Source organism: Gopherus flavomarginatus, chromosome 5 (assembly GCF_025201925.1).
Source record: "Gopherus flavomarginatus isolate rGopFla2 chromosome 5, rGopFla2.mat.asm, whole genome shotgun sequence".
In the NCBI taxonomy this organism is placed as follows: Eukaryota; Metazoa; Chordata; order Testudines; family Testudinidae; genus Gopherus; species Gopherus flavomarginatus.
This window is the reverse complement of record NC_066621.1, coordinates 101,547,660-101,573,445: the sequence shown is the minus strand read 5'-3', so window position 1 is coordinate 101,573,445 and position 25,786 is coordinate 101,547,660. Positions and strand designations below refer to the sequence as shown.

Genomic DNA, 25,786 nt, shown 5'->3' with positions numbered 1-25,786 from the left:
GGGGTCCACTATAATGAATAGGTTTTAGAGCAATGGAAGCTCAGAATTATGACCACCAGAATTACAAACTGACTGATCAACCACACACCTTATTTGGAACCAGAAGAATGCAAACAGCCAGCAGCAGAGACATTAATTAAAAAAAAAAAAAAAAGAAGGCAAACACAATACACTACTATGTTAAATGTAAAGTACTAAAAAGGGGGAAGTTTAAAAAAAGATTTGATAAACTAAGGAAACTATTTCTGTGCTTGTTTCATTTAAATTAACTGAAAAAGCAGCATTTTTTTCTTCAGTGTAGTAAAGTTTCAAGCCTCTATTAAATCAATGTTCAGCTGTAAATTTCTGAAAGAACAACCATAACTTTTTGTTCAGAGTTATGAACATTTCAGAGTCATGAACGACCTCCATTCCCAAGGTGTTCCTAACTCTGAGGTTCTATTATACTTTCCCACCAAGACGAATTACTGCAGTTACAGAAAATATGACTTGAAATGACTGAAAAATAAGTTACTGACAAGCTAGGCCAGTTCCCAAATCTGTTTAAATCAGGGGTTCTCAAACTGGGGATCAGGACCCCTCAGGGGTTTGCAAGGTTATTACATTGGGAGTCACGAACTGTTGGCCTCCACCTTAAACCCTGCTTTGCCTCCAGCATTTATAATAGGGTTAAATATATAAACAAGTGTTTTTAATTTATAAGGGGGGAATCGCATGAATTTCACTTGCTACATGAAAGGGGTCACCAGCACAATAGTTTGAGAACCACTGGTTTAAATCTCTAGAGGATGATCTGGATGTTCCTATCTATCTTGGGCATTTGTAAAAACACACATCACTATCTCTGGCTCAATGTATTCTAGAGGAATATTTGCAATACTATTGTTATGGGGTGGTGTGAACAATTCCACTATACATCATAATATCTCCAGTGTTTATAAAACAGCTATACCATTGTTCTTAAACTAGATATGGTATATCAGGTATCAGCAAACCAGCATTTCAGTTCAGTGGTTTTTCAGTTATTCAAGGACAAAAAGTACAGAGGATGTATTCAAATGCCTTTCTATGTGCTCAAACAAAATGTATCTCTACTTTTTAAAAGAAGTTTGGTAACATGAGTTAGTTAAAATTTAAAAAAAAAAAAACATACATACATACATTTCTCTTTGAGGAGTGGCTACTTCACACATGCTTTTTAAGACCACAGTTTCATCTGGCTCCCCATTCATTTCAGCATAGTGTTCAAAACTGTATTCTTTGCGAGACTGACTTCATCACAAAGCTTTTTCCACCAAAAGAACCCTAAAGAGTGACTCAGCACCATATCCCTGACGTCAAAAAACTAAAAATATAATTAAAATACTTTTTACAATCCACACACACTGAACTTGGGGTAAAATGGGGGAAAAGGTAGAGAATACATTCTTTATGTAAGCTTATTGGTGCTGTGATACATTAGTGATGGATGTACTAGAAATGCCTTGACAAAACACCATTTTGCATTGCCATCTGTCCACAGAAAGTCTCACAATCCTATACTGCCAAAGTTATTGCACAATTAGGCCCTGATCCTGCAACCGACTCTGTACGAACAGCCTTTGTAATCATTCGAAGAAGTCAACAGGGCATCGCTCACATGTAAGATGCTGCCCACATAGATCCATTTGAGGATCAGAGCCCCAAGCTGTAATTTTCTTTATGGACCACAGTTCTAACAATTGTACTTCTACGTATTCATTTTTACTCCACCTCTTAGGGGCCAGTTATTTTTTGCACTCTTGCTAAAGATTGCTGTTAAGGAGAAAGAAAAAGGGAGTATATCATCACTTCAGTTTCAGTTACTTCCATGAGTTCCCATTGTTGCTATGAATTAATAGGGACAGGAATAAAGTTGAAGAACTCAAAGCAGCAGTAACTGAGTGACACATCCTCAAAAGATAATATGGGTAAAGGTACAACGTTCAGGTAGTAAGAATAAGCTGAAAGCAAAGCAACATGTTGGCAACATAAGAGAAGTAGCCCAGGGACAGTTGTGACCCAGAATCTCAATCTCTCATCCCTGTGCAATCCTACAAATCAAAAAAGTCTGGCCACCCCAGGGTTAAAGAGAATCTTTCTATAGCTATCCTCTGGGGAAAGGCAGGAATAGAAGCAGAACTGCAGTAACCTTGAGGCAAGGTTCTCACACACTCACTGAATGTACCAATTTCACTGGCAAGGTTCTGTTACTGACGTCTACCAACAGAAACACTGAAGCCTCATTCTTATACTAGGTGGCATTTTTAAAGCAATAAATAAGAAGACAGACGAACATACAAATGCAAAGGAATACTATACGTAAAAGTGGAGGGGAAAAACTGGGAGCTCCTCATTCCATAGGACAGATTTATACAGGCATGAATTACTTTGCTGTTTTTAAAACAGTCAGAAATATTCATTCCAGTATTTCTCATGGGGTCCTACTAAGGACTACTAAAGAACAACATGATTAGATTATGTAGAGCTGAAAAGCAATAATACTGTTTCCATCACTCATTTACTTTTGTGAGGAAATGGAAGCAATCTCACATTAGCAATCCATTTACACAGAACTATGAACCCACTTAAAATTCCCAGGATGAAAAATAAGACTGATTTTTAGCCAAATTAGAATATTCTGGGATAAAGATTTCTGAACCACCAGAACGTACAACTTTTGCTAACCATTTTACAAAGTTAGTTTTCTGTTCCCTTAGCATGACTACTGACAAAATCTCATTTGGCTTACTTGAATAGTTCCATGGACTTCACTAGGGGTGACTACAGGTGAATAAGGCAAGCAAGTTTTCCCTGGTCCTTGTACAGGTAATATTCCTACTGAGTTTTTTCTGTGGTAAGGATTGCAGCTACAGTCCCTAAGAATCCAGCTGAAGATGAACATTCAAATTTTGGTCTGTTGCACACTATGGAAAATACTACAAAGTGAGATGAGAAATATATTCCCACATTGCTTCAAAACATAAAAACACTTACCTGTACACTATTTATTTTAAACGGTCAACTATCACCTATTTCTGAATAACTACGGCAGTCATGCACACAAATACAGGATATGATCAGCATAAAACAGAAAGGTTAGACTACCTACCCCACCTGCTGTTCATGACTAATGCTGTTTCCTTGGCAGTCAGAATGCTGTTTTTTAAGCTGAGTAGTACAGAAAAATGGTATAATGGAAAATTCTCTGACCTTTAATTCTATTCTCTCAACTTACACTTATTTTTTCTAATGAAATGTGCTGTTAAGTTCTTGTAAGAAGTCTTGGAATGAAGTTCTCTTAAATACTTAAAACAAGTATCAATATACAGTTTCTTCCAAATAATGGCCCCCTTTATAATATAAATTGAAGAGTGTTAATGGTTTATATAAAATCCTTCAAAATAATTTTCCCTCTTTTAGAGTTAAAAATATAGGCAACTTAAATGAGGACACCTTTAAAAGTTCCCAGAATTTCAGGATGCCCTCTAAGCATATCTGCTTATAAATTAAAGAAACTACCAGAGATACCCTGGGAGAAATACAGAGGCAAAACTGTTCAGAACAGCAGAAGCAAGATAGTAGAAGTGCAAAGACAGAACCAAAGATGTTAAAGGGAGGGGGAGGGAGAATAACTTTTCTTACTTGGATTAGAAAAAAAAGACTATGTGATGGACTGATAGCAGTTCTGTAATAATTTATTAATATTGTATGTTGACATGTTATTGGGATCTTCACTGTATGACTATATTGGGTTAAAGGTTGTTCAGAAAATAAGCAGAATGGGAAAACAATGACTTAAAATAAGCCACCTATGGCAAATGCTTGAGGGCTGTTACAGTACAATGGCAGAGCCATTCACTCTGAGGAGACTGGTTCAACTTCCTATGCAGCCTTTCAAATTGGTGTGGACAAGCAGGGGAAAAAAAACAGGAACAGACAAGGACAAGACATCTTTGGCTGGACAAAGAGAGATTCTCCTTCTGGAGGGAGGCTGTTTTGGGGGAGCAATTCAGACTGACAGAGGTAAGAACTTAACAGCTGCCTAGATTAGCGTTCCCTGAAGATAAGTCTATACGTAAGATAGACGTGTGTAGACTGGTGTTTAAAAATCCTTTATCTCTAAATGCTTTGTCCAACTGTTAACATTAAACAAAACTTTGCTTTTAAGAAGGCTGTTTGGTCATAATATGACTGGTCATAAGCTCCCAAAGGAAAGAGCCATAGGTGCCAAAGCTAGTAGACTCGTTTACTAAGAACATCTGTAGCCAATGGCCCAATGTAAAGGCACAAGGCCTGACACCTGATGGAGTCCACTCAGACTCCTAGGCCTGGTCTACACTACGCGTTTAAACCAAATTTAGCAGCGTTAAACCGATTTAACCCTGCACCCATCCACAGAACGAAGCCCTTTATATCGATATAAAAGGCTCTTTAAACCGACTTCTGTACTCCTCCCCAACGAGGAGAGTAGTGCTAAAATCGGTATTGCCATGCCAGATTAGGGCTAGCGTGGCCGCAAATCGACAGTATTGGCCTCCGGGCGGTATCCCACAGTGCACCATTGTGACCGCTCTGAAAAGCGATCTGAACTCAGATGCACTGGTCAGGTAGACAGGAAAAGCCCAGCAAACTTTTGAATTTCATTTCCTGTTTGCCCAGCGTGCAGCTCTGATCAGCACAGGTGGCGATGCAGTCCCAAATCCAAAAAGAGCTCCAGCATGAACCGTACGGGAGATACTGGATCTGATCGCTGTATGAGGAGACAAATCTGTTCTACCAGAGCTCCGTTACAGAAGACGAAATGCCAAAGCATTTGAAAAAAATCTCCAAGGTAAGATACAGAGTCCACAGCACAGTGCTGTGTGACAAGCGTAACAGAAAGCCAAAGAATCAAATGGACGCTCATGGAGGGAGGGAGAGGGTACTGAGGACACCAGCTATCCCACAGTCCCCGCAGTCTCCGAAAAGCATTTGCATTCTTGGCGGAGCTCCCAATGCCTGAAAGGTCAAAAACATTTTCCCAGGTGTTTCAGGGTATATGTCATCAATTTACACCCTTCTCCCCCATCCCCGAAAGAAGAGGGAAAAAACGTTTCTCGCCTTTTTTCAATGTCACCCTATGTCTACTGCATGCTGCTGGTAGACGGGGTGCTGCAGCACTGAACACCAGCATCCCCTTCCCGGTGGCAGACGGTACAATATGACTGCTATCCATCATCATTATCAGCCCGTGAGTGCTCCTGGCTGGCCTTGGTGAGGTCAGCCAGGGGCGCATGGGTAAAAATGAGAATGACTCCCGGTCATTCCCAGCAGATGGTACAGAATGGCTGGTAACCATCCTCATCATAGCAACTGGAGGCTGAGCTCTATCATACCGCCCCCCCCCTTTCATGTCTAAAGAAAAGATTCTGTACTGCCTAGACTATCATAGCAGCGGGAGGCTGCGCTCCTCTCCCCCCCCCCCCCCGACCCTTTAATGTCCTGCCTGGACTATCATAGCGGCTGGGGCTTTCCTCCCCCTCATTTTATCTCACTAAAAAGTCAGTGTTTCTTATTCCTGCATTCTTTATTACTTCATCACACAAATGGGGGGACACTGCCCAGGTCCCGGTAGCCCAGGAGGGTTGGGGGAGGAGGGAAGCAACGGGTGGGGTTGTTGCAGGGGCACCCCCTAGAATGGCATGCAGCTCATCATTTCTACGGGATCTCTGGGGCTCTGACACGGAGCGGCTGTGCTCTCTGGTTCTCCAGTACACTTGCCCCATATTCTAGGCAGGACTGACTCTATTTTCAGACAAAGCATAAAGAAGGGAATGACCCGGGGAGTCATTCCCATTTTTGTCCATGCGCCCCTGGCCGACCTCAGCAAGGCCAGCCAGGAGCACCCATGACAGCAGCAGACGATACAAAATGACTGATAACCATCATTTCATTGCCAATTTAAAATGGCAGACGGTGCAATAGGGATGGTAACCGTCTCTGCTACCTTGCAAAGGCAAATGAATGCTGCTGCGTAGCACTGCAGAACCACGTCTGTCAGCAGCATCCAGTACACATACGGTGACAGTGACAAGGCAAAACGAGCTCCATGGTTGCCATGCTATGGCATCTGCCAGGGCAATCCAGGGAAAAAGGGCGCAAAATGATTGTTTGCTGTTGCTTTCACGGAGGAAGGATTGAGTGACGACATTTACCCAGAAATCACCCGCGACACTGTTTTTGCATTGGGATCTCAACTCAGAATTCCAATGGGCAGGGGAGACTGCGGGAACTATGGGATAGCTACCCACAGTGCAACGCTCCAGAAATTGACGCTAGCCTCAGTACATGGACGCACACCGCCAAATTAATGTGCTTAGCGTGGCGTGCACTCGACTTTATACAATCTGTTTTACAAAACCGGTTTATGTAAAATCAGAATAATCCTGTAGTGTAGACATATCCCTAGCAAGGGGACAAAGGTGCAGTTAGCCCTGTAACTGTGACAGAGTAGTCATCTGATTAGTTGCAATGCAGCAGAGAGAAATTAATATAAAAATCAATTTTATGATTTGTAAATTCTTTAATTAATATTGAAGGGAACTATTCAATATTTCTTACTCAGGCACAATTTCCACTGACTTCATGTATGTATATTTTATATTCCTGTTGAGAGTTTTTGCTGAATAGAAGCATCACTTAATATGGGCCCAATTCTGCAGTCCTATTTGTGTGAGCAGTCCTTCTGGCTATTACAAAGGCTCTAAGAGCAAAATATACCATATGCCACCCTCCACCTCCTGTTCACAATGACTGCAAGGTTAGTGAAGCAAAAGTACTGATCAAGCTACAAAAGGTTCAAGTCAAGTTTTATTGACTAGACAAAATTTACCTTAGGCTGATAACATTAGATATTAATTTAGACCAACGTTGTATCTTTAAATAAAATACACAGAGATAATGAAGTTCCAGTCTGGCCACGTCTACACTACAGCATAAAATCGAAATTATTAAAACCGTTTTTATAAAACTGGTTTTATAAAATCGATTTTACGCATCCACACTAGGGCACATTAATTCGGTGGTGTGCGTCCATGGTCCTAGGCTACCATCGATTTCCGGAGCGGTGCACTCTGGGTAGCTACTGGGTAGCTCAGTAAAAGAATGAGACCAATAACTTCGATTTCCGTCCACACTAACCCTAAATCGATATAGTAATATCGATTTTAGGGTACTCCTCTCGTTGGGGAGTACAGAAATCGATTTTAAGAGCCCTTAAAATCGATTTAAAGTGCCTTGTAGTGTGGACGGGTACAGCGTTAAATCGATTTAACGCGGTTTAAAATTGATTTAACGCTGTAGTGTGGACCAGACCTCTGAGAGTGAAGTGATTTGATGCCATCAAGAGGCTAACCGCAGGAAAGGGAGTAAGAAAGCAAGCAACAGATCTATCCATTCAGCTTCCACCATTCAGAACAGAAAAAATGCATTCTGACCTCTCCCTAGCTGCCAGAAAAGGAAAGTCACAACAGACCAGGTACTTCCAGCTACACTGAAGCAGCAGGCTTCACAAAACATGTCTGATGTGTCACTCAGCAGTAAGAAAAAGATATGGAAGTCAGAAAGCACACTACATTACGTTACAAATGTAATGACAAAAAATATAGAACTAGAAGGCAAGCCCTAAAGCTTTTTGATGCTGCCTGAGGAGCATCCAGTCAAGATAATTATCAAAAGAAAACTATATTATCATTTATTCAGAGTTTCAGAAAGGATTTGCTTTTTTCTGTATAGGCAGACTATGACAAAGATAAAAACAGAAAAACTTCATGGTAGAACATGGAATAAAATACAAAACTGTCTAGAATATTAAGATAAAAGACTTATACAGGATAAAAATGGAGACAAACAGTATGCTAGGTTCATAGAAAAATTAGTACTTGATGCACTATAATTTCTAATTTACAAACAGAAAGGAAAAAGTAACTGCAAATGTGTTCCATTTATTTTTAACATAAATTGGATGGTTTAATAGAGCGAGAAACATAGAATTATCCAATATGACCCACACCTGCAATGAAATATAACATTTGGCAAACAAACTGCCCCAGAGCCTGTCTCAACCATTTAGTTGTTAGTCCCCTTTTTTTCCCCCTCCCCAAGGAAGAATGTCAGACATTAGTCACACTGTTTCTCATGGTGTTCTAACTTGAGTGACTCTAGGCTTATTTTCTAAAAGAATAACACAGCAATTGTGTCAATTCCTTAATAAAGTGTGCAGATACTTCAGAGAGGTGCCTTGATAATACATAAATCAGATTTTTAAAAAAAGAAAAGAAAAACTGATCAAAATACTTTAAAAAAAACATTAAAAAAACACAAAAATGTTTGAGATGTAAATCAGTTACACAACTATATATATTATAGACATAAAATTAACAAAACACATTTGTATTTTAAAACTAAATATTTTAAAGTTATTTTCTCCTTTACTATCCTAGAGTTCAAGTTGTAAGTTTCTCTTGCAAGCCTGGACAAAAAAACATGCTTCTCTGATGCCTCTGATACCATCAAAGCTTCCAAGGGAAAAGCAGAATCCTGAACTCCAGATCTCAAAAGTTAAAATGTTTCCATTCTAATACCATGCCTACCCACAGGAGACTATACCAGCATGACTATGTCACACTAACTGTGCTGGCATAACCCTCTAGTATGGCTGAAGCCTACACAAACGGAAGGGAGTTTTCCATCAGCGTAGGAACACCACCTCCCCCAACAACAGTAGCTAGAGTGATCGAAGCATACTTCAACCATCTTAACTGCATCTACACTTGGGGTTAAGTTGGCACAGCTATATCGGTCAGGCTTGTGGATTTTTCACACCCCTGAGCAATGTAGCTATATCAATTTAAACTTTACGTCTAGACCAGGGGTAGGAAACCTATGGCAAGCGTGCCGAAGACAGCACGTGAGCTGATTTTCAGTGGCACTCACACTGCCTGGGTCCCGGTCACCACTTCGAGGGGCTCTGTATTTTAATTTAATTTTAAATGAAGATTCTTAAACATTTTAAAAACCTTATTTACTTTACATACAATTGTTTAGTTATATATTATAAACTTATAGAAAGAGACCTTCTAAAAAATGTTTAAATGTATTACTGGCACACAAAACCTTAAATTAGAGTGAATAAATGAAAACTCAGCACACCACTTCTGAAAGGTTGCCAACCTCTGGTCTAGATGAAGCTTCAGGCCTTGGCTACACTCACACTTTACAGCGCTGCAACTGGGGTGTGAAAAAACACCCCCCTGGGCGCTGCAAGATACAGCGCTGTAAAGCGTCAGTGTAATCAGGACAGCAGCGCTGGGAGCGCGGCTCCCAGCGCTGCACGCTACACCCGTAAGGGATGTGGTTTACATGCAGCGCTGGGAGAGCTCTCTCCCAGCGCTGCTGCTCTGACTACACTCACACTTCAAAGCGCTGCCGGGGCAGCGCTTTGAAATTCCAGATGTAGCCATACCCTCAGTTGCTTTTGGTACAGAGATTTACTAGAAACTAACACAAAACATCTGTTGCGGGTCAACCTACACTGAAACTTGATCTACATTTAAAAGTTACGTTGGCATAGCTGTGTTTGTCAGGGGTGTGGAAAAAACACCCCATTCACTGACACAGCTATGCCAACAAAAAACCCAGTATATACACTGCTATGCTGCCAGAGGACCACTTCTGTTAATATAGGTATCATCATGTGTGGAGGTGGTGTTCCCACACCAAAAGAAAAACTCCTTCTGTTGATGTAGGTTGTGTCTACAATAGGGGGCTATATCAATTTGGCTATGCTGGTATAGGCTCTGTGACACAGGCATATCCTGAGGGCTTCTCTACACAGGTCCATTCAGGAAAGTTAACTTTACAACTTGTTAATTCATCTTATTACACATAAATTAAAGTGCATTAAAATCCTGCGTGGATGCTCTCATTCAGAGGATTAAACCACAGCAAACTAAGGATTTGTTTTTGGAAAAAAAAAAAAACCCCAATCCTGAATAATTCCATGTGCAGATACTTATGCCAGAATAAGGGTATGTGGAAGGGCTTTAACGTGGCTGTGTAGTTACAGCTCCAGCGCTGTAATAAAACCAAGGTCTCCCAGCGCGGTAATAAAACCACCTCTGCAAGGGGAACAGCTCCCAGCACTGTAGCATTATCTACACTGCCACTTTACAGCACTGAAACTTGCATCACTGATAGGGGTTTTTTCACACCGCAACAGCACTTTAATGTTGCTGTGTAGTTGTGGCACCAGCGCCGGGAGAGAACATGCTGCAAAAAACCACCCCCGACAGGAGAAGCTACACTCGCTGGGAGCACGGCTACCAGCACTGGTGCACTGTCTACACTGACACTTTACAGCGCTGAAACTTGCAGCGCTCAAGGGTTTTTTTTTCACACCCCAGAACGAGAAAGTTGCAGTGCTGTAAAGTGGCAATGTAGACAAGGCCTAAGGGTATGTCTACACTGGAAACTTCAAAGCACTGCCACAGGAACGCTCCCATAGCAGCGCTTTGAAATGCAAGTGTGGTCACATGCGAGCACTGAGAGAGAGCTCTCTCAGAGCTCCTGGTAATCCACCTCCATGAAGAGATTAGCTCTGAGAGCTGGGAGTGTGGCTCCCAGTGCTCAGAGCCTGTCTACACTAGTGCTTTAAAGCATTCAGACTTGCTGTGCTCAGAGGGGTGATTTTTCACAACTCTGAGCCAGCAAGTTAAGAGCGCTATAAAATGTAATATAGACAAGCCCTAACTTTCAAGTGTAGACAAGCCCTTAGGCCATCTTACTTCTGAATTAGAGCATCCACAGAGAGGTTTAATGTGCTTTATGTGCATCAACTTCACGCCATATGTTAATTGGTCTTAAATTTCCTGAATGTCCCATGTAGACAAGCCCAGAGACTAACCATGCCTAATCAATGACTGACACAGTGTGGGGCATCAGTGTTTTAACATGGTTTTTGTTTGCATTTCAGACAGGAAAACATTATTACAAAACAGTGTTAGAGATTTACATTACAGTTTAAGGACCTGCTTACATGGGGAAATAGCCCAGAATCAGCTATTCCACAAAAGTTCCCCTTGTAGACACTCCTTCTGAACAAAGAGAACCTTCAAGCCATGTCTACACAGGGACACTCAGGAAACTTAAGATGAATCTACTAATAGTGTGACATCAGTGCTCATAAGTTAAAGCATCTTAAACCTCCATGTGGCTGCTCTCATTCAGAAGTGAAGTGCTTTAAATAGTTGCACTTTAACTTTATTGATGCCACTCCTTTACTTGATTCACCTTAAGTTTCCTGAGTGTCCCCTCACAAATAAATAGAACAAGACTGTCCACATGGGGGATTAGTACAGAATAGCTGTTGCATTGAAATTCACATCCTTCCTTATTCTGCAAGCGCTTTCCCCTATATACAAACCCTACCGTGGGGCAGTTATCTTTGTTATATTCTCTGCAGTAGATGTCAAAAAGCTTTAGGACTTTGCCTCCTATTTCATGTTTGTTGTCATTAGGCCTCCACAGGTACAGCTTTCTAGCCACGCAGATCAGACTGTATGAATGGCTCCAATATTCATAACAATTAATACTCTGTGAATGTTTGTTCTCCCCTTCAATGCTAATATCCACCACAGAATGGGAAACTGAATTTTGGACCTTGACAGAATTAGTGGGCTTTTACAGAATTCAAAAGTAGCACAGCTGGTTATATAAGCATTAAGTGAGGGCAAGGACTCTAGCGGCTTAATGTTCTCCATCTTCTAATAATTAAGATGTTAAAAGCATATAACATTTGTGACTAAATAACAGTTTAAGTCAATCCAGCTGACCAATGACATTACTAATAATATAGCAAGTGATTAAATGCTGCATGCTAATGGCTAGAAAAGCAGATTTTACATGTTTCTCAGCATATAACACTTTTATGAACGAAATTGTTTGCTTTATTATAGGTTTACTGAATTGCTGGTCTCTGTTTGCCTGTTATTTTATTTGCATTTCATCTATCATCTGCATGGAAGTAGGCTGACCAGACCAAATATCTGACTTTAATTTTATTTGACATAATCTTAATAGATCTCATCTAGGTTTACCATAATTGCAGGCATAATACAACAGAGACTTCAGGGACTCAAATATCAAATAGCTTACCCTCAATAGTTTTCTAAGCAAGGGATTTATGTTCTGACTTTGTGATGTATTTTTAAACTCTGTGTAAGAATACAAGTCTGAAATTATTTTTAAGGAACATCAGGTAGTTCAGGTTCAAGATCTACCATGTTAAAATGGTTCTAATCCTAACAGGAAAGCTCTCCCAAAACGCCTGACCAGGACCAGGATGGTTGGAATGGAGAGTATAGTCTTTTCTCCCCAGGGCTCCTCTATGGGCCCCAAGGAGCATCTAGAGTGACCTGGTAGGAGCAGAAGGGATTGGAGGAGGCAGATATTCCTAGTACTTCTGTGGATTCTAGCAAACTAAGACCCAACAGGACAAGATCTCCTCTCCCCACAAGTCCCAGGGAGCTACAGGAGCTGGTTGAAGGATCAGGCCTGGTTCGAGGTCTTCAAAGTACCCAAAAGGGAACTGCCAGTCCAAGCACATAGGCAGGGAAATTACAGGATAGCCCTAGGAGCACTGTTGGTGCTATCACACGATCCATCTCAGTCCCACTGGAACTGACGTAACAGAATAACATAGAGGATACTTACAGTGGTTAGTCTTGCTGGAAGTAAGTCTAATCCAAACTACAGCTGGCACACACATACACCATTGGGAGTACTTCTGTGAGCAAATATAAGGTGTATTAGGAGAGCGCACCATGGTTAACATCGAATTTCTCTACTGAAGACAAAGCCTTAGGCCACAGCTGCGCTACAGTGGCACAGCTACAGCGCTGTAGTGCAGATGCTTCCTCCATTGACAGAAGGGGTTTTTCCATCCACGTAGTTAGTTCACCTCTCCAAAAGGTGGTAGCTAGGTTGACGGAAGCTGTGTCTGCACCTGGGGTTCAGTCAACTTAACTATGGCACTCAAAGCGTGAAATTTTTCACAGCCCTGAGTGACACAGCAAGGTCAATCTAATTTTTAAGTGCAAACCATGCCTTATTGTTAAACACTCTCTTAAAGAGCCTGGGGAAGACACTGAGGATTACAGGGCTCTTAAAAGACACTGTTCACTATATTCTCAGCCATGGATAAGGGTGATGTCATCATGCTAGTGCACTTGATACAAAGTATAACTATCAATAAAATAGTGAAAATATTGTCAAATGCACTAAGTAAACAAACTGAGAAAATAGAGAACTAAGAAACTCTCTCTGTTCTCTTAGTTATAGTAAACCTTCAGGGGCTACTTCCAAAAATATCAGGTTAAAATTTTCACACAGAAATGTGATTTTAGGTTGACTGTTCCCTTTTAAAGTTAGAAAAACTGTCTGTAAATAATCAACAATATTAGAAATTATATTATATATATATATATATATAAAAATATAAAATACCCAGATACAAAAATAATACAAAGGTTGAAATTGTTATTTAAAGGCCACACACATGCATGCGCTCACACACCTCCCACACACAAATAGCTTCAACTAACTGAATTAAATAAATTTTGCAAGTGCTTTCCCCTGTAGACAAGCCCTATCATGGGGCAGTTACCTTTGTTATATTCTCTGCAGTAGATGTCAAAACGCTTTAGGACTTTACCTCCTATTTCATGTTGTCTGTACTCCTGCAGGATCCAGCACAAAATAAGCCAAAGCTATTGATTCTCTCAATTATTGCAAATACTGCACAGTGCTTTTATTCCACTTGCATTTGTATGCTCCAGGGTTGAAAACAAAACTTAATATTCAAAATAGAAAGTCCAGTCATTTGTATGTATGTATCACCATGGAAGTTTATATTGTATACAAATGAAATTATTAGTGAATACATTTTAAGTAATGGCACCAACCAAGAATTTCATTTTATACTTTAAGGCCCTGATTCTGCACAAAGATCAATTTCTGTGTTACACTGCAGGACTGGGGTTAAGGCCATATACCAGCATAAGCAATGGTGGGACCCTAAAACAGGTGATACACCAGCTGACGCCAACATTTTAAATCATCACATCTTCGAAGGGCTCAGAGTGTAATCAGAAACGTGATAGAAGCAGATGCTCTATCTACAGCTGGCTCCCCAGGGTACCAGAATACTAGTGTAGTCAGGGGCTCACTCACAATTTAACTAGGAGATTAACCAGACAGCATGATGAAGAAACACAGTATAAGAACCAGAAATACTGAACCATTGATCCCAAAATTACAGCACAACGTCATAAGCAGAATTTACGTAAAAGGGGTGGGTGACGTGGAATATGCCGGGGAGGGCACAATATCCTCGCAGCTTCTGCAGCTAATCACTGGTGCCAGTATAATTGGTGCCTCCCTCCTCCCACTCTGCCAAACAAACGTGTTCTTGAAAGCGGCACTTTCCAGCGTCACACTACAGATGGATTCACGCCACGAAACCTAAATCTGCATTTCAAGCGGTGCACAGTGTGTCCCCTCCCCGCAGTCTCACAGTCACAAAACACGCTCGGGGGAGTCCAGCCCCGGGCTCGGCTCGCGACCACCGCCGGGGTAATTTTCAAACCCAGCACTGCTGGGAAGAGGGGGGTGCTACGCCTCCCCTTCTGCAAGGGGCCCCCTGCAGCCCAGCCTGCAGCTGGGGGCGCAGGAGCGTCTAGACAGCGAGGAGGGCGCGTCCTGGGAAGGGAGCAGCAGGCAGGGGCCGAGCGCGGCCTTTGCCTGCTGTGGTAGGTGCAGCAGCCCGTTCCCGGGGCGGACTAGGCCGCGGTATCTGCTCCCTCTTACCCGCCTGTGGTAGCGAGCAGGGAGGGGAGACGCTGCCCCCCTGCCCCGAGGGTCTCGTCTGCCTCGGCCCCCGCCTCCTCCGTGCCCATGAGCGCCGCCTCTTCCGCGGCCCCCGCCTCCTCGGCTGGGTCCGTCCCCGCCGCCTTCCGCTGCTCTGTCCCCGCCGCCGGGTCTCCTCCTGCCCTGCCTGTAGCCTCCCCGCCGAGGCCGGCCGCCGCCTCCACCGCGCTCCGCCTGCATGGCCCGGCAGGTCCTCTCCTCCCGCCGCGTGTGCAGCCGAGAGCCGGCCTGGCCCGTGCCGCGCCGCGCCGGTCCCCGCCTCCGGAAACAGCCACCGGGCAGGCCCGAAAGAGAGGGCGCCTGGTCCGCTCCCACCGGGACGGGGCAACCGTCCGGCCCCTCAAATCCTTCCCAACAACAGCAACACGTGCGCAACGCCGCATAGCACAAGCGGCCCTCACAACCACGGTGACCCTCGCACGACACAATCACGCCAAGCCTACCACCACACAACCACCCCTCGCAACCAGTGACACCCCCCAAAAATAACCACCCTGAGCCCAGCACCGGCCAACACAACCACCCCAAACCCCTCACAACCACAGTGATTCCTGCACAACACATCCATGCCAAGCCCCTCGCAACCACAGTGACCCCTACACAACATAATCACAGACTATTGGAGCATGAGCTTTCGTGGGTGAATACCCACTTCGTGGGATGCATGCATTCACCCAGGAAAGCTCATGCTCCAATACCTCTGGAGTGAGGTTGGAGCTACGGACGCACCTTTTCTCGCTCCACCACCACACCTTGCAGCATTATGTGCCCTTAGGGATGCACAAAAGGAGCCGCCCCAGTGCTTGCTGAGCACAGACACTACAATTATGAATGGCCATTGTGTAGCCTGTGCGAGGTGAGAAGGTTCCTTGTAGTTCAAAACCAGAACAATTTTACTAGTGTCCTAAATACAAGCAACCAAATTCATCCCTGGAATAACACCATTAACTACAATGAGCATTATTTCATGAATTAATATTACCCACGGAGTTTTATTTCAAAAGTATAAAATAGATTTTAAAAAGATAGTGGTCACAACATTTTTATTTATCCCCTCCTCAAAATACACAACCCCAGGATATAGATGGGCAGTATTGGTGCTAAATTGCTCAAAGTAATGCAAATATTAAGGGCATTTCAACATTATAACAGACTGTTATTTCATGGAATCTATGTATGCAACACCTGTGCCCCGCTTTGAAAATGTGTATTTCACCTGAGAATTATGCTGTTGAATATCAAGTATGGGAGGGGTAGCCATGTTAGTCTGGATCTGCAAAAGCAGCAAAGAGGCCTGTTGCACCTTATAGACTAACAGATGTATTGGAGCATGAGCTTTCGTGGGTGAATACCCACTTCATTAGATGCATGTGGTATTCACCCACAAAAACTCGTGCTCCAATACACCTGAAAGTCTATAAGGTGCCACAGAACTCTTTGCTGCTACTGAATATAAAACACATGGCGATGTGTAATAGTTTGCTGTGTATTTTTGCAGCGTGCCCCAAACCTACTAGTACAAGTTATTTATTTGTTATGATTAAATCCACCAGTATAAAGCCTGAGTATTTGAACTACATGCAGATGGAGTGCAGAGTGGCTGGGGACCCACAAGCCAGTGCCATGGTGCAAGGCAGCTGTGTAGCCCTTCCCTGCAGTCAATATTCCAGCCAGCCCATAGTATTCTGTACTATTTCTCCCATATTTGGCTTGAGTTACTAGTCTTTTAAATAGAGGGAAGGAGGAGGCAGAGAGTGAAGTATCTTGAACCACTAATTGGTTACTTAGAGCAGAGAAGTTGCTACTACAGAGCAACTCCTCTTTTAGTCTTCCCTTGCCTAAACCAGAACTAGTTGTCCTCCTGACTCCCCTCCAACCTAGCCATCTCCTTTCTATGTGCAGTCTAACCTTCTTCCCATTTCTACCAAAATCTAGTGACTGCTCTCCTCTCTCTCACCAAATCCCTCAACCACACAACCTCTCTTCTATCTAGCTCTTTAATCTAAGCCCTAGCACCCCGAAACCTCTTTTCACCAGTACTCCCCGTGTGTCTCCCCAAGCTCCTCTAACTACATCTTCCCCTCCTGCCTCCTCCAGACACCCTCAACTCAGTAACCCCACTCCTACCTTCAGTTCTCCTGATGGTTCCCCAAACACTGGCTTCTTCACAGAATCTTCCTAATTTGTTTTTAAACTGTTCGCAATTTATGATGCATAGTGCACTACATTCAAAAAGGAACACTGTGAATCCCTATTCTCATTATTTTGTGAATCTTTAAATGTCTGCGCATTGAAGAACATGTTCTGTACTCTACCAAAATATTCAGCAGATAAGGGGTGACAAAACTGAATACTTTATGAAACAGTAGTTATTTTGGCTGCACTTAGCATTGTTTCAGAATGCTACCAAAGCAAAGTTCCCTAAAATGTGTGTTTAATGTATGAGTAGAATGATGGAAATAGCAATCAAAATGCAAAGAAAGCATGAAAATAATCTGATTATAATGTTCCATTTGCAGCAAAAACAGTCATTTGAACCAATTTGTGTTATTTAAAACATTAAAATAACATTTTTACTGTTTCTAACATTCTATATAAATATACAATGGCTTAAAATGTCAATATTTTGTGCTAAATAAGTCTGTTGAAAGTCCAGTGCTGTTTAATGAGCTGCACTCTCTCTTTCCCCTTTATTCTTTACAGGTGTCTTCAAAAAATATTATCAAGTACAGAAAATATTCTGCAATGACCTTAATATCCTGGTGATAATACACTACGAACAAGAATGGAAGTAAATTCAACCACTGTAAACAGTAGTTCTGTTAACCATAAACAGTTAGAAGGGCATAGCCTTTTGGAAGTAATCGCAATTGCCACTGTCACAGCGATTGTAAGCCTAATAACCATAGTGGGAAACATTCTTGTAATGATATCCTTCAAAGTCAACAGTCAACTCAAAACTGTTAACAATTATTACTTGCTCAGCCTTGCTTGTGCAGACCTCATCATTGGAATATTTTCTATGAATCTCTACACATCTTATATACTAATAGGCCATTGGTCTCTTGGAAGTCTGGCATGTGATCTGTGGCTAGCATTGGACTATGTAGCTAGCAATGCCTCAGTAATGAACTTGCTAGTTATCAGTTTTGATCGATACTTTTCCATCACAAGACCTCTAACCTACAGGGCTAAGCGCACACCCAAAAGGGCAGGCATTATGATTGGTCTAGCTTGGTTAATTTCCTTTATTCTGTGGGCACCACCAATCTTATGCTGGCAGTATTTTGTGGGGGAACGAACTGTCCCATCTAAAGAATGCCAGATACAATTTTTATATGAACCCATTATCACCTTCGGTACTGCAATTGCTGCTTTCTACATCCCAGTGTCAGTGATGACTATTTTATATTGCCGTATTTATAAAGAGACTGAGAAACGTACCAAGGACCTTGCTGAACTTCAAGGTTCTGAGTCTGTGACAGAGCTTGAGATGATAAAACCCCAGAAAGCTCTTCTGAAGTCCTGTTTTAGTTGCAAGCAACAAAATTTAGCCAAAAGGGAGAGGTGTCAGGCTTCATGGTCTTCATCCAGTCGAAGCACGTCAGCCACTGCAAAAGTACCCCAAACACCAAATACTTGTAATGATTGGTCTAAAGCAGACCAGCTAACCACCTGCAGCAGCTACGCATCCTCAGAAGAAGAAGACAAATCTGCCAATGATTCAGTTTTTGAAGTAACTTACAAGAGTCCAGCCAAAGATAAGAAAGAAGAGTTTAATGAGGAGGAGAATAAGGAAGTTTTTATCAAAGACCATCCTATGGAAAATGATTTTGAGACCCAGAAATACTTTCTATCTCCAGCCAAAAGCCAAGCGCAAAAAAGTCCAAAATGTGTGGCCTACAAATTCCACTTGGTGGTTAAGGCTGATGGCACCCAGGAAACTAACAATGGTTGCCGAAAAGTAAAAATAACTACTTGTTCTGCTGCTTTATCAAAGGACCCTTCCATCAAAGGCATGGATCCAAATTTAAGTAACCAAATCACTAAAAGGAAAAGAATGGTACTTATAAAGGAGCGCAAAGCAGCCCAGACTTTAAGTGCCATTCTTCTAGCTTTTATCATCACTTGGACTCCCTACAATATAATGGTTTTGGTCTCCACATTTTGCGCAGACTGCATTCCCCTAACACTGTGGCACCTTGGATATTGGCTGTGCTATGTGAATAGCACTGTTAACCCTATCTGTTATGCTCTCTGTAACAAAACTTTCAGAAAAACTTTTAAGATGCTACTCTTCTGTCAATGGAAAAACAAAAAGGTGGAAGAGAAGTTGTACTGGCAGGGTAATACCAAACTGCTATAATTGTAATAGACGATGAGAGGAAAACATAAAAAGTACGTAGTGACATTGTCCACGCATCATAAATTGGCTGCAATTCTTTCTTTTCAAAGTTGTTGCTTTACATGTCTGGGGACAAAAATTTCTGCACAGAAAAGCCACATTTTGCATAATGACAGTCTTGTGCGTGGGTTCAAGAGGAAAGCAGCAGCTGCTATGATTGTCTATGAGTGTTTGCAGTCACTCAATGGAACTGCATTACTGTCAACATCTTAGGGGCCTGTGGTATTCCCTTTCAACCAGAGAATAAGTAGAGTGAATCAGAGACCCCTGGAAATTAGAGATGGATAGACCTGTTAGGTCATCCAGTCCATCTCCCTGCAGTTGCAAGACTGTTTTGCTGTGTATTTTCTAGTGTTTTGTCTATACTAGTTTTATATATCCCTAGCAATGGGCCTTACACTACTTCCCTTGTGACACTATTCCATAGCCTGATGAAATGGCACAAGGACCTTTAAAGGTGAAAACAGCGGTGCCCAAAATAAAGCATTAGGGGATCCTTTGGATCCCAAATGGGCAAATCTGTTGAGGGCAAGTGTAATGCTAAGAAAATGTTCTATTGTAGGATAACTTTTCTGAGTGAAGGGAGGGCTCATAGTTGGTGTAATACACAATGTCGTATATTAAGAACCCAATGCCCATACTAAGGCTGTCATACAAGTTAGTATCACCTGGAAACAAGTAGTTAGCAGAAATTTCTGAATTTGTATTTCTTCATATACCAGAAGGTTGTTTTTTTAAAGTCACTATACCAGTATAAAGTGATGGTGCAAAGCAGAATCTCTTCTTTAACTCCACTACTCCCCACCAGAAAATCTACCTTTTGTTTAATGATATACAGAACACAGGAAAAATATAAACTGATATCATGCAGTCATCAATATATCATAAAGTTATTAAAAATACTGAGAAAATTGGTATTGCTGGGGGATGAAAACAGGATTTTTTGTGACTGGACTCTGATTGTTTCTATATTAATCTTAATATTATTTAGTACTTATGCAGCACTTTTGATCTTCAAAGAACTTTACAAATATTGCCTAACTAATTTGTTTATACGTTTTCTTCAGCCAGAACTTCTGGGCCAGTCGAACTGCTGGGCTGGGGGAAAGGTGGCTGTTAACCATATTTGTGGCTCCTGGATTCTGGGGCCAGCATGTGCAGGCCCTGAGCCCAGGTGCAAGTTAGTGCAGGCCCCAAGGGGCTGTTCCAGAAACTGAGGTTTGCTGGAGCCTAAGGATCCCCCAGTAATACCTCTCCTGAAAGGAGGGGTGTGGTGTTCAATATGGTATTGTGGTTCTGGGCTGCATGGAGGATTCTGTTTGGCAGAAGTCCTCATGTAGATGGATTCACTGTCATTAAGGCCACTTGCAGCACAAAGCTGCTGAAGTGGGGTAATGATCTGGCTCACTACAGTGTAATAAAATCAAGTATCAAAAAACTCAGGAAGAAACAAAGGAAATGGCAACAGAAATTAGAGGGTATAAGAAAAGACTGAGAATAAACAAGTGTTTATAAGAAGATGACAAAATAAAGGTCCTGTAAGGAATTACAAATACTGCACTAGAGATGAGCCCAAGTCACAGGGTTCCGATCTAGATCTATCTAGCCTTTATCAAACTTCAGGGGTATTTGGATCTAGAGTTTTGATTTGGGCCCATCTCCATATTTCATCTCACAATATACTTAACATGATAATATAGTGTGACATGAAATACTTGCACAGTGCAGAGATAATGCAGCAGATTTCGTGCTAGTTATCCTGAATTTATCATTGTTTTCAGTAAAGTTTGTTTTTAGTGGAGTTGGCATATAATTTAGTTAATGGTAATTATCATGAAAGACATGTTTTTTTTTCCATAACTATCCAATTAATTCATGTAAATGACCACTGTGTAAGTAATTTTTTAAATATTCCTAATTTTCAGAGGGAAAATATATGTCAATGAAAGGCTAGCAATATGTGAAAAATGTATTTTGAATTCAACATGATTGATTTTGAAGTACATTGTATTGTCCCAGTTATTTCTGGTACTTTAGCATATGATTATTAAAGGGAAGTATGGGTTTTTATATAGACCCTTTTGTTGATTTACCTCTGTCACCATCCAGAGCTTTTTCTCTGTATAGTGAGTGGCTATTATGGTGGGTTCATCTTATTTTGCATTGGATCAAACACATAAGTAGTGTGTTTGATTCAACACAATATTAATGCGCACATTTGTGACAAAAGCTATAGTAAAGGCAAAATGTATAAGGCTGTACGAATTCTTGCTAGCTGCAATGTTGTTGCTAAAGTAAAGCATTGGCTTCTACTTCTGAAATTAAATGGGATATTTTTGTTGTCCCTTTTTGGCTTCTGTTAAACAAGAGTGTTTTGTAAATGTTTATGGACTCTGTGCTGAATAGATGTATAAGGTAGATTGTACAGCAATGGATGCAACTATGTCAGTTCAATGTAATTGTGAAATATGTGCTCAAACTATGCTGCTAGCATCTGAGGCATTACACTACCAAACCGAGAGGTACGTTGTAAATACCTGGAATTATATAAAAGAAATATAGGATGTTTATGTTTTCCTGTTATGTAGTATGGTAACATGAACCTCAACAAAACATAATTTAGTAGTTAAGTATACCTTGTTTTCAAGTTCTGTAAAGCTCCATTTTAAGCTTAACGTGGACTAAGTTACATTATCTGGTTTCCTGTTCTTTTAATGATTTTTTACACCAAGGGTTCTCAAACTGGGGGGTCGTGACCCCTCAAGGGGTCACGAGGTTATTACTCGGAGCATCGTGAGATGTAAGCCTCCACCCCAAACCCCGCTTCACCTCCAGCATTTATAATAGTGCTAACTATAACAAAAGTGTTTTTAATTTATAAGTTGGGGTCGCATTCAGAGGTTTGCTGTGCGAAAGGGGTCATCAGTACAAAAGTTTGAGAACCACTGCTTTACACAACCATTAATTTTAATAATTGATTATGAACTAGGGACCTTGTGAAGAGGTCTTTTTTGGTTAAACTTCTATATCTCTAAGTAAGAGTTCCCCAGTCCAATCGCACATGAATGTTTTGGGGATCTAATCCTTGCTCAAAATAAATGTCATAATTTCCTCTTTCTTTCCATATACTCTCAATCCCTTTCCCCTAAAAAGTATCAAATAAAGTAGTCATGACTCTTCTGTAGATTTCATTCTGTTTGAAGACGCAGACTTGAAAGATGTTCAGAATTCTAGCATAGACTATCTAATTAAAATGGACATATATTCACCTTTTTGTGGGAGGAACTCAGGATACAGCAGGGCTTACATTGGGCTCAAAAATCTTTCTTTTGTGGAAAAGTCCTGTTGAATTTAAGAAGGACGAAACCAAAAGAGATCTACAGAAATTATTCTAACTAACCTATAGAATTTGATAGAGAATTCTCTTTTTGTTAGAATTTTTAAATCAACCTATAGGATTCAATAGAGAATCATACCCGTGCTATAGGAATCCACAGATTGGTTTAAACATTTTGTAGAAGGAAGATCAATCTCTCTTACATTTTTTAAGATTATTCCACAGGGTCATTTTTGTTTCTCATTTCTTTTATTCAGAGGTAGGTCCAAACTGATACCTGGATCAGAATGCTGTGAATTTAAGGGGCACATGGTTCTGGATCCAGATGTGAATATATACTTAAAAAAAGATTCCTACTCCAAACACTACCATCTCAATCCTCAACTTGTGGGAAAATTCAGATTCTGATCCTATAATAGAACTCAGCATCATGAAAAGGCCTCATCGCTACTTTTAATTACATCTAATCTCATTATTACTTATTCTGGTCACTTTCCAGAAAATTGTGACATTATTTTCTAGCCACATTTGGTACATAACAATTTAAAATTAATTGTACAGGTCAAACTTATTTAATATGTCTAAGAACGAATGTTCCTAAAGATAGTCACACTTGAAGAAGCTTTCTACCTAATACAAGCGAAAAGTAAAAACATCAGTGAGACATGGTAAATGGTTTAAATCTGATAAATGAGAACCCATGATAACAATAAAAAAATCTCATGTAATTCTGGAAAATGGTGTTATTGTCCTAGAAAAAAGTCACTACAAAATTGGGTGCTTTTATTGTGGGAAAGTAGAACTGAACCAAAAACCCATACCTTCAAGCCCTCAAACTTCAGCAGAGTTTGATGTTTGAACCCAGATTCTGATTTGAACTTTGCAAAAGGCTCCTATCTATATTATGGGTCAGCCAAAACCCTAAATCCAAAATATCTTCCAATCCATTTGTTTCGGGAGAGTATGGAGTTGATGTAACCTGTTTGATACAATTTCTTTGTTAAACAGCTGAAATTCTTCTGAGGTGAATTGAGTTCTGTTCATACTGATAATCTATTCAGAAACTTCTGTCCATGAAAACAATTATCTTAACACTTCCATTGTGTGCAGTGAGTTAGTTGAATTCATACAGAATACTTCAGGCCATTTAGACTGAGCATCTACTGCAATTAAAAAAAGTGTATGTCCCATAAGTGGTCCAGTATAATCTCCGTGGATTCATTACCACGGTGACTCCCAAGAATTCAAAGGAGCATGTTTAAGCATGTGATACATTCGATGACAAACTTGACATTGTTTTGCCATTTCCTTCACATGTGTATCAATCTGTGGACACCACTCAAAATTCCTGGTAAGGACTTTCATTTTTAAAATTCCCAATTCCACTCTAGTACTACACATTAGGCAACCTTAATATATATGTATTTAACTGTTCTTTTCAAGCAAAGAAAGCTGGAAGTTGTTTGTGTGCATAAGCCATCCATTCATTAAATATTATAAATTTCAGCCATTACTGGATTACTTTTCAGTTTTGTGTTTTACCGTGGCATTTGTCACTGGCAATGGTTCAATTTGTGCCAGTTTGTGTGTCCATTGACACTGCAATTTCTAGCGTACATTTTAGAGTTAAATCAGTCTCAGTAAATTACTGGTTTTGGATTGCTTCATTCTGCATACCGCACTCTACCGATCCCTTAATTCATCATTTAAACTCCCTCCAAACTGGCAATGCTCTTTTAATTTCCAGACTTTAGCTATATATTCAGAAATTTTTACATTTTCTTTTTGATTCCACTTATAAAAGCAGAAACACTCTTCAATCACCAGTAGCTTTGTGGAGAAATGATTTTGTAGAATTTTAACAATCTCAGCAAATATTTTGTCTGAGGATTTAATCGGTGGTGTTAGGCTACATAGCGGGTTATACATTTTAATACTCATCACACTCAGTAAAACCACCATCCTTTTTCATCAGTTATACTATTAGTAATTCTATACTGTTCCAGTCTCTTAATACTAGTAGGCTGGTTCTCTACTAAGCTACTAAAGAAGTCTATTTTCCTCAAACAACCAGACATTTTTAACCTTTAAAATATAATGCAAATATGCAGTTAAATCTGAATCCCAAAGGCTGTAGGCTCCAGTTTCCTTTGTACTTTTACTGAGTTTCTGCAATCACTCTCTGCTTCACTGTATTCCTGGATTAGAATCCCATCCTCATTACCAAGTGTTGTGTCTTTTATTCTTTATACAATAAATGTAATATGAAGGAACCACATCAATACAATGGGATTCAGATAACTGGTTTTACCAACTATATACTTACTAGCATATAAATATTTGGGATTGGGAGGGAATTTCCTCCCCACCCCGGGTCAGATTGGCAAAGACTTTATGGGAGTTGGGGTTGCCTTCCTTTGCAGCATAGGGAACAGGTCACTTGCAAGTTTAAACAAGTATAAATGATGGATTCTTTGTAACTTGAAGTCTTTATATCATGATTTGAGGAATTCAGTAACTCAGCCAGAGGCAACAGGTCTATTACTGGAGTGGGTGGGTGAGGTTCTGTGGCCTGCAGTGTGCAGGAGATCAGACGATATGATCATGATGGTCCCTTCTGGCCTTAAGGTCTACATAAGGCCTACTTACATATAAACACTGCTGCTTTGGCAGGATTCTGGTTGCTCATATTCCTCTTTATAATGCTATGGTATGAGATCTCACATTATTGTCACTCTCAGATTTTAATTGAAGTCTAGTGTCTCTTATTAGTCCTTAGGTGTAAGATAAATCCTTTTCTTTATACTTTTTTAAGTGATTAATTTAAAAATAGTTTAATAACTGTTAAAGAACAAATGTCTATAGATAAGAACATCGTATTTCATATTCATTCAGTAACATTATGTTTCATATTCATAACAAGAGAAATGCCTATCTTTAAATAAAGTCAAAGTTGAGTAACAACATCCAAAGCTAGCAAATGTGAAATAAGGCTAATACTTAGAGCTCTGCGTAGATAAAAAATTTGTATCCACATCTGATCTGCAATCTGCAAAAAG

At 40.7% G+C, this 25,786-nt stretch overlaps 2 protein-coding genes across 3 annotated transcripts in view; one reads left to right on the top strand and one right to left on the bottom strand.

Annotated features, from left to right (window-relative positions):
• The window catches only part of AVEN (apoptosis and caspase activation inhibitor), a 196,146-nt gene extending 180,773 nt beyond the window's left edge, over positions 1-15,373 (bottom strand). The window contains exon 1 of the mRNA XM_050954860.1: positions 14,926-15,373. Coding sequence (XP_050810817.1) covers positions 14,926-15,165 — 240 coding nt within the window. The 5' untranslated portion in view covers positions 15,166-15,373. The remainder of the gene's footprint in view (positions 1-14,925) is intronic.
• The window catches only part of CHRM5 (cholinergic receptor muscarinic 5), an 82,604-nt gene extending 58,421 nt beyond the window's left edge, over positions 1-24,183 (top strand). The window contains exons 2-3 of one of the 2 annotated variants that reach the window (XM_050954835.1): positions 4,681-4,852; positions 17,689-24,183. In XM_050954835.1, the coding sequence (XP_050810792.1) occupies positions 17,771-19,351 (1,581 nt within the window). In that variant the 5' untranslated portion in view covers positions 4,681-4,852; positions 17,689-17,770 and the 3' untranslated portion in view covers positions 19,352-24,183. The remainder of the gene's footprint in view (positions 1-4,680; positions 4,853-17,688) is intronic. The other variant, XM_050954836.1, reaches the window with a different exon arrangement.
• The last annotated feature ends 1,603 nt before the right edge of the window (positions 24,184-25,786 follow it).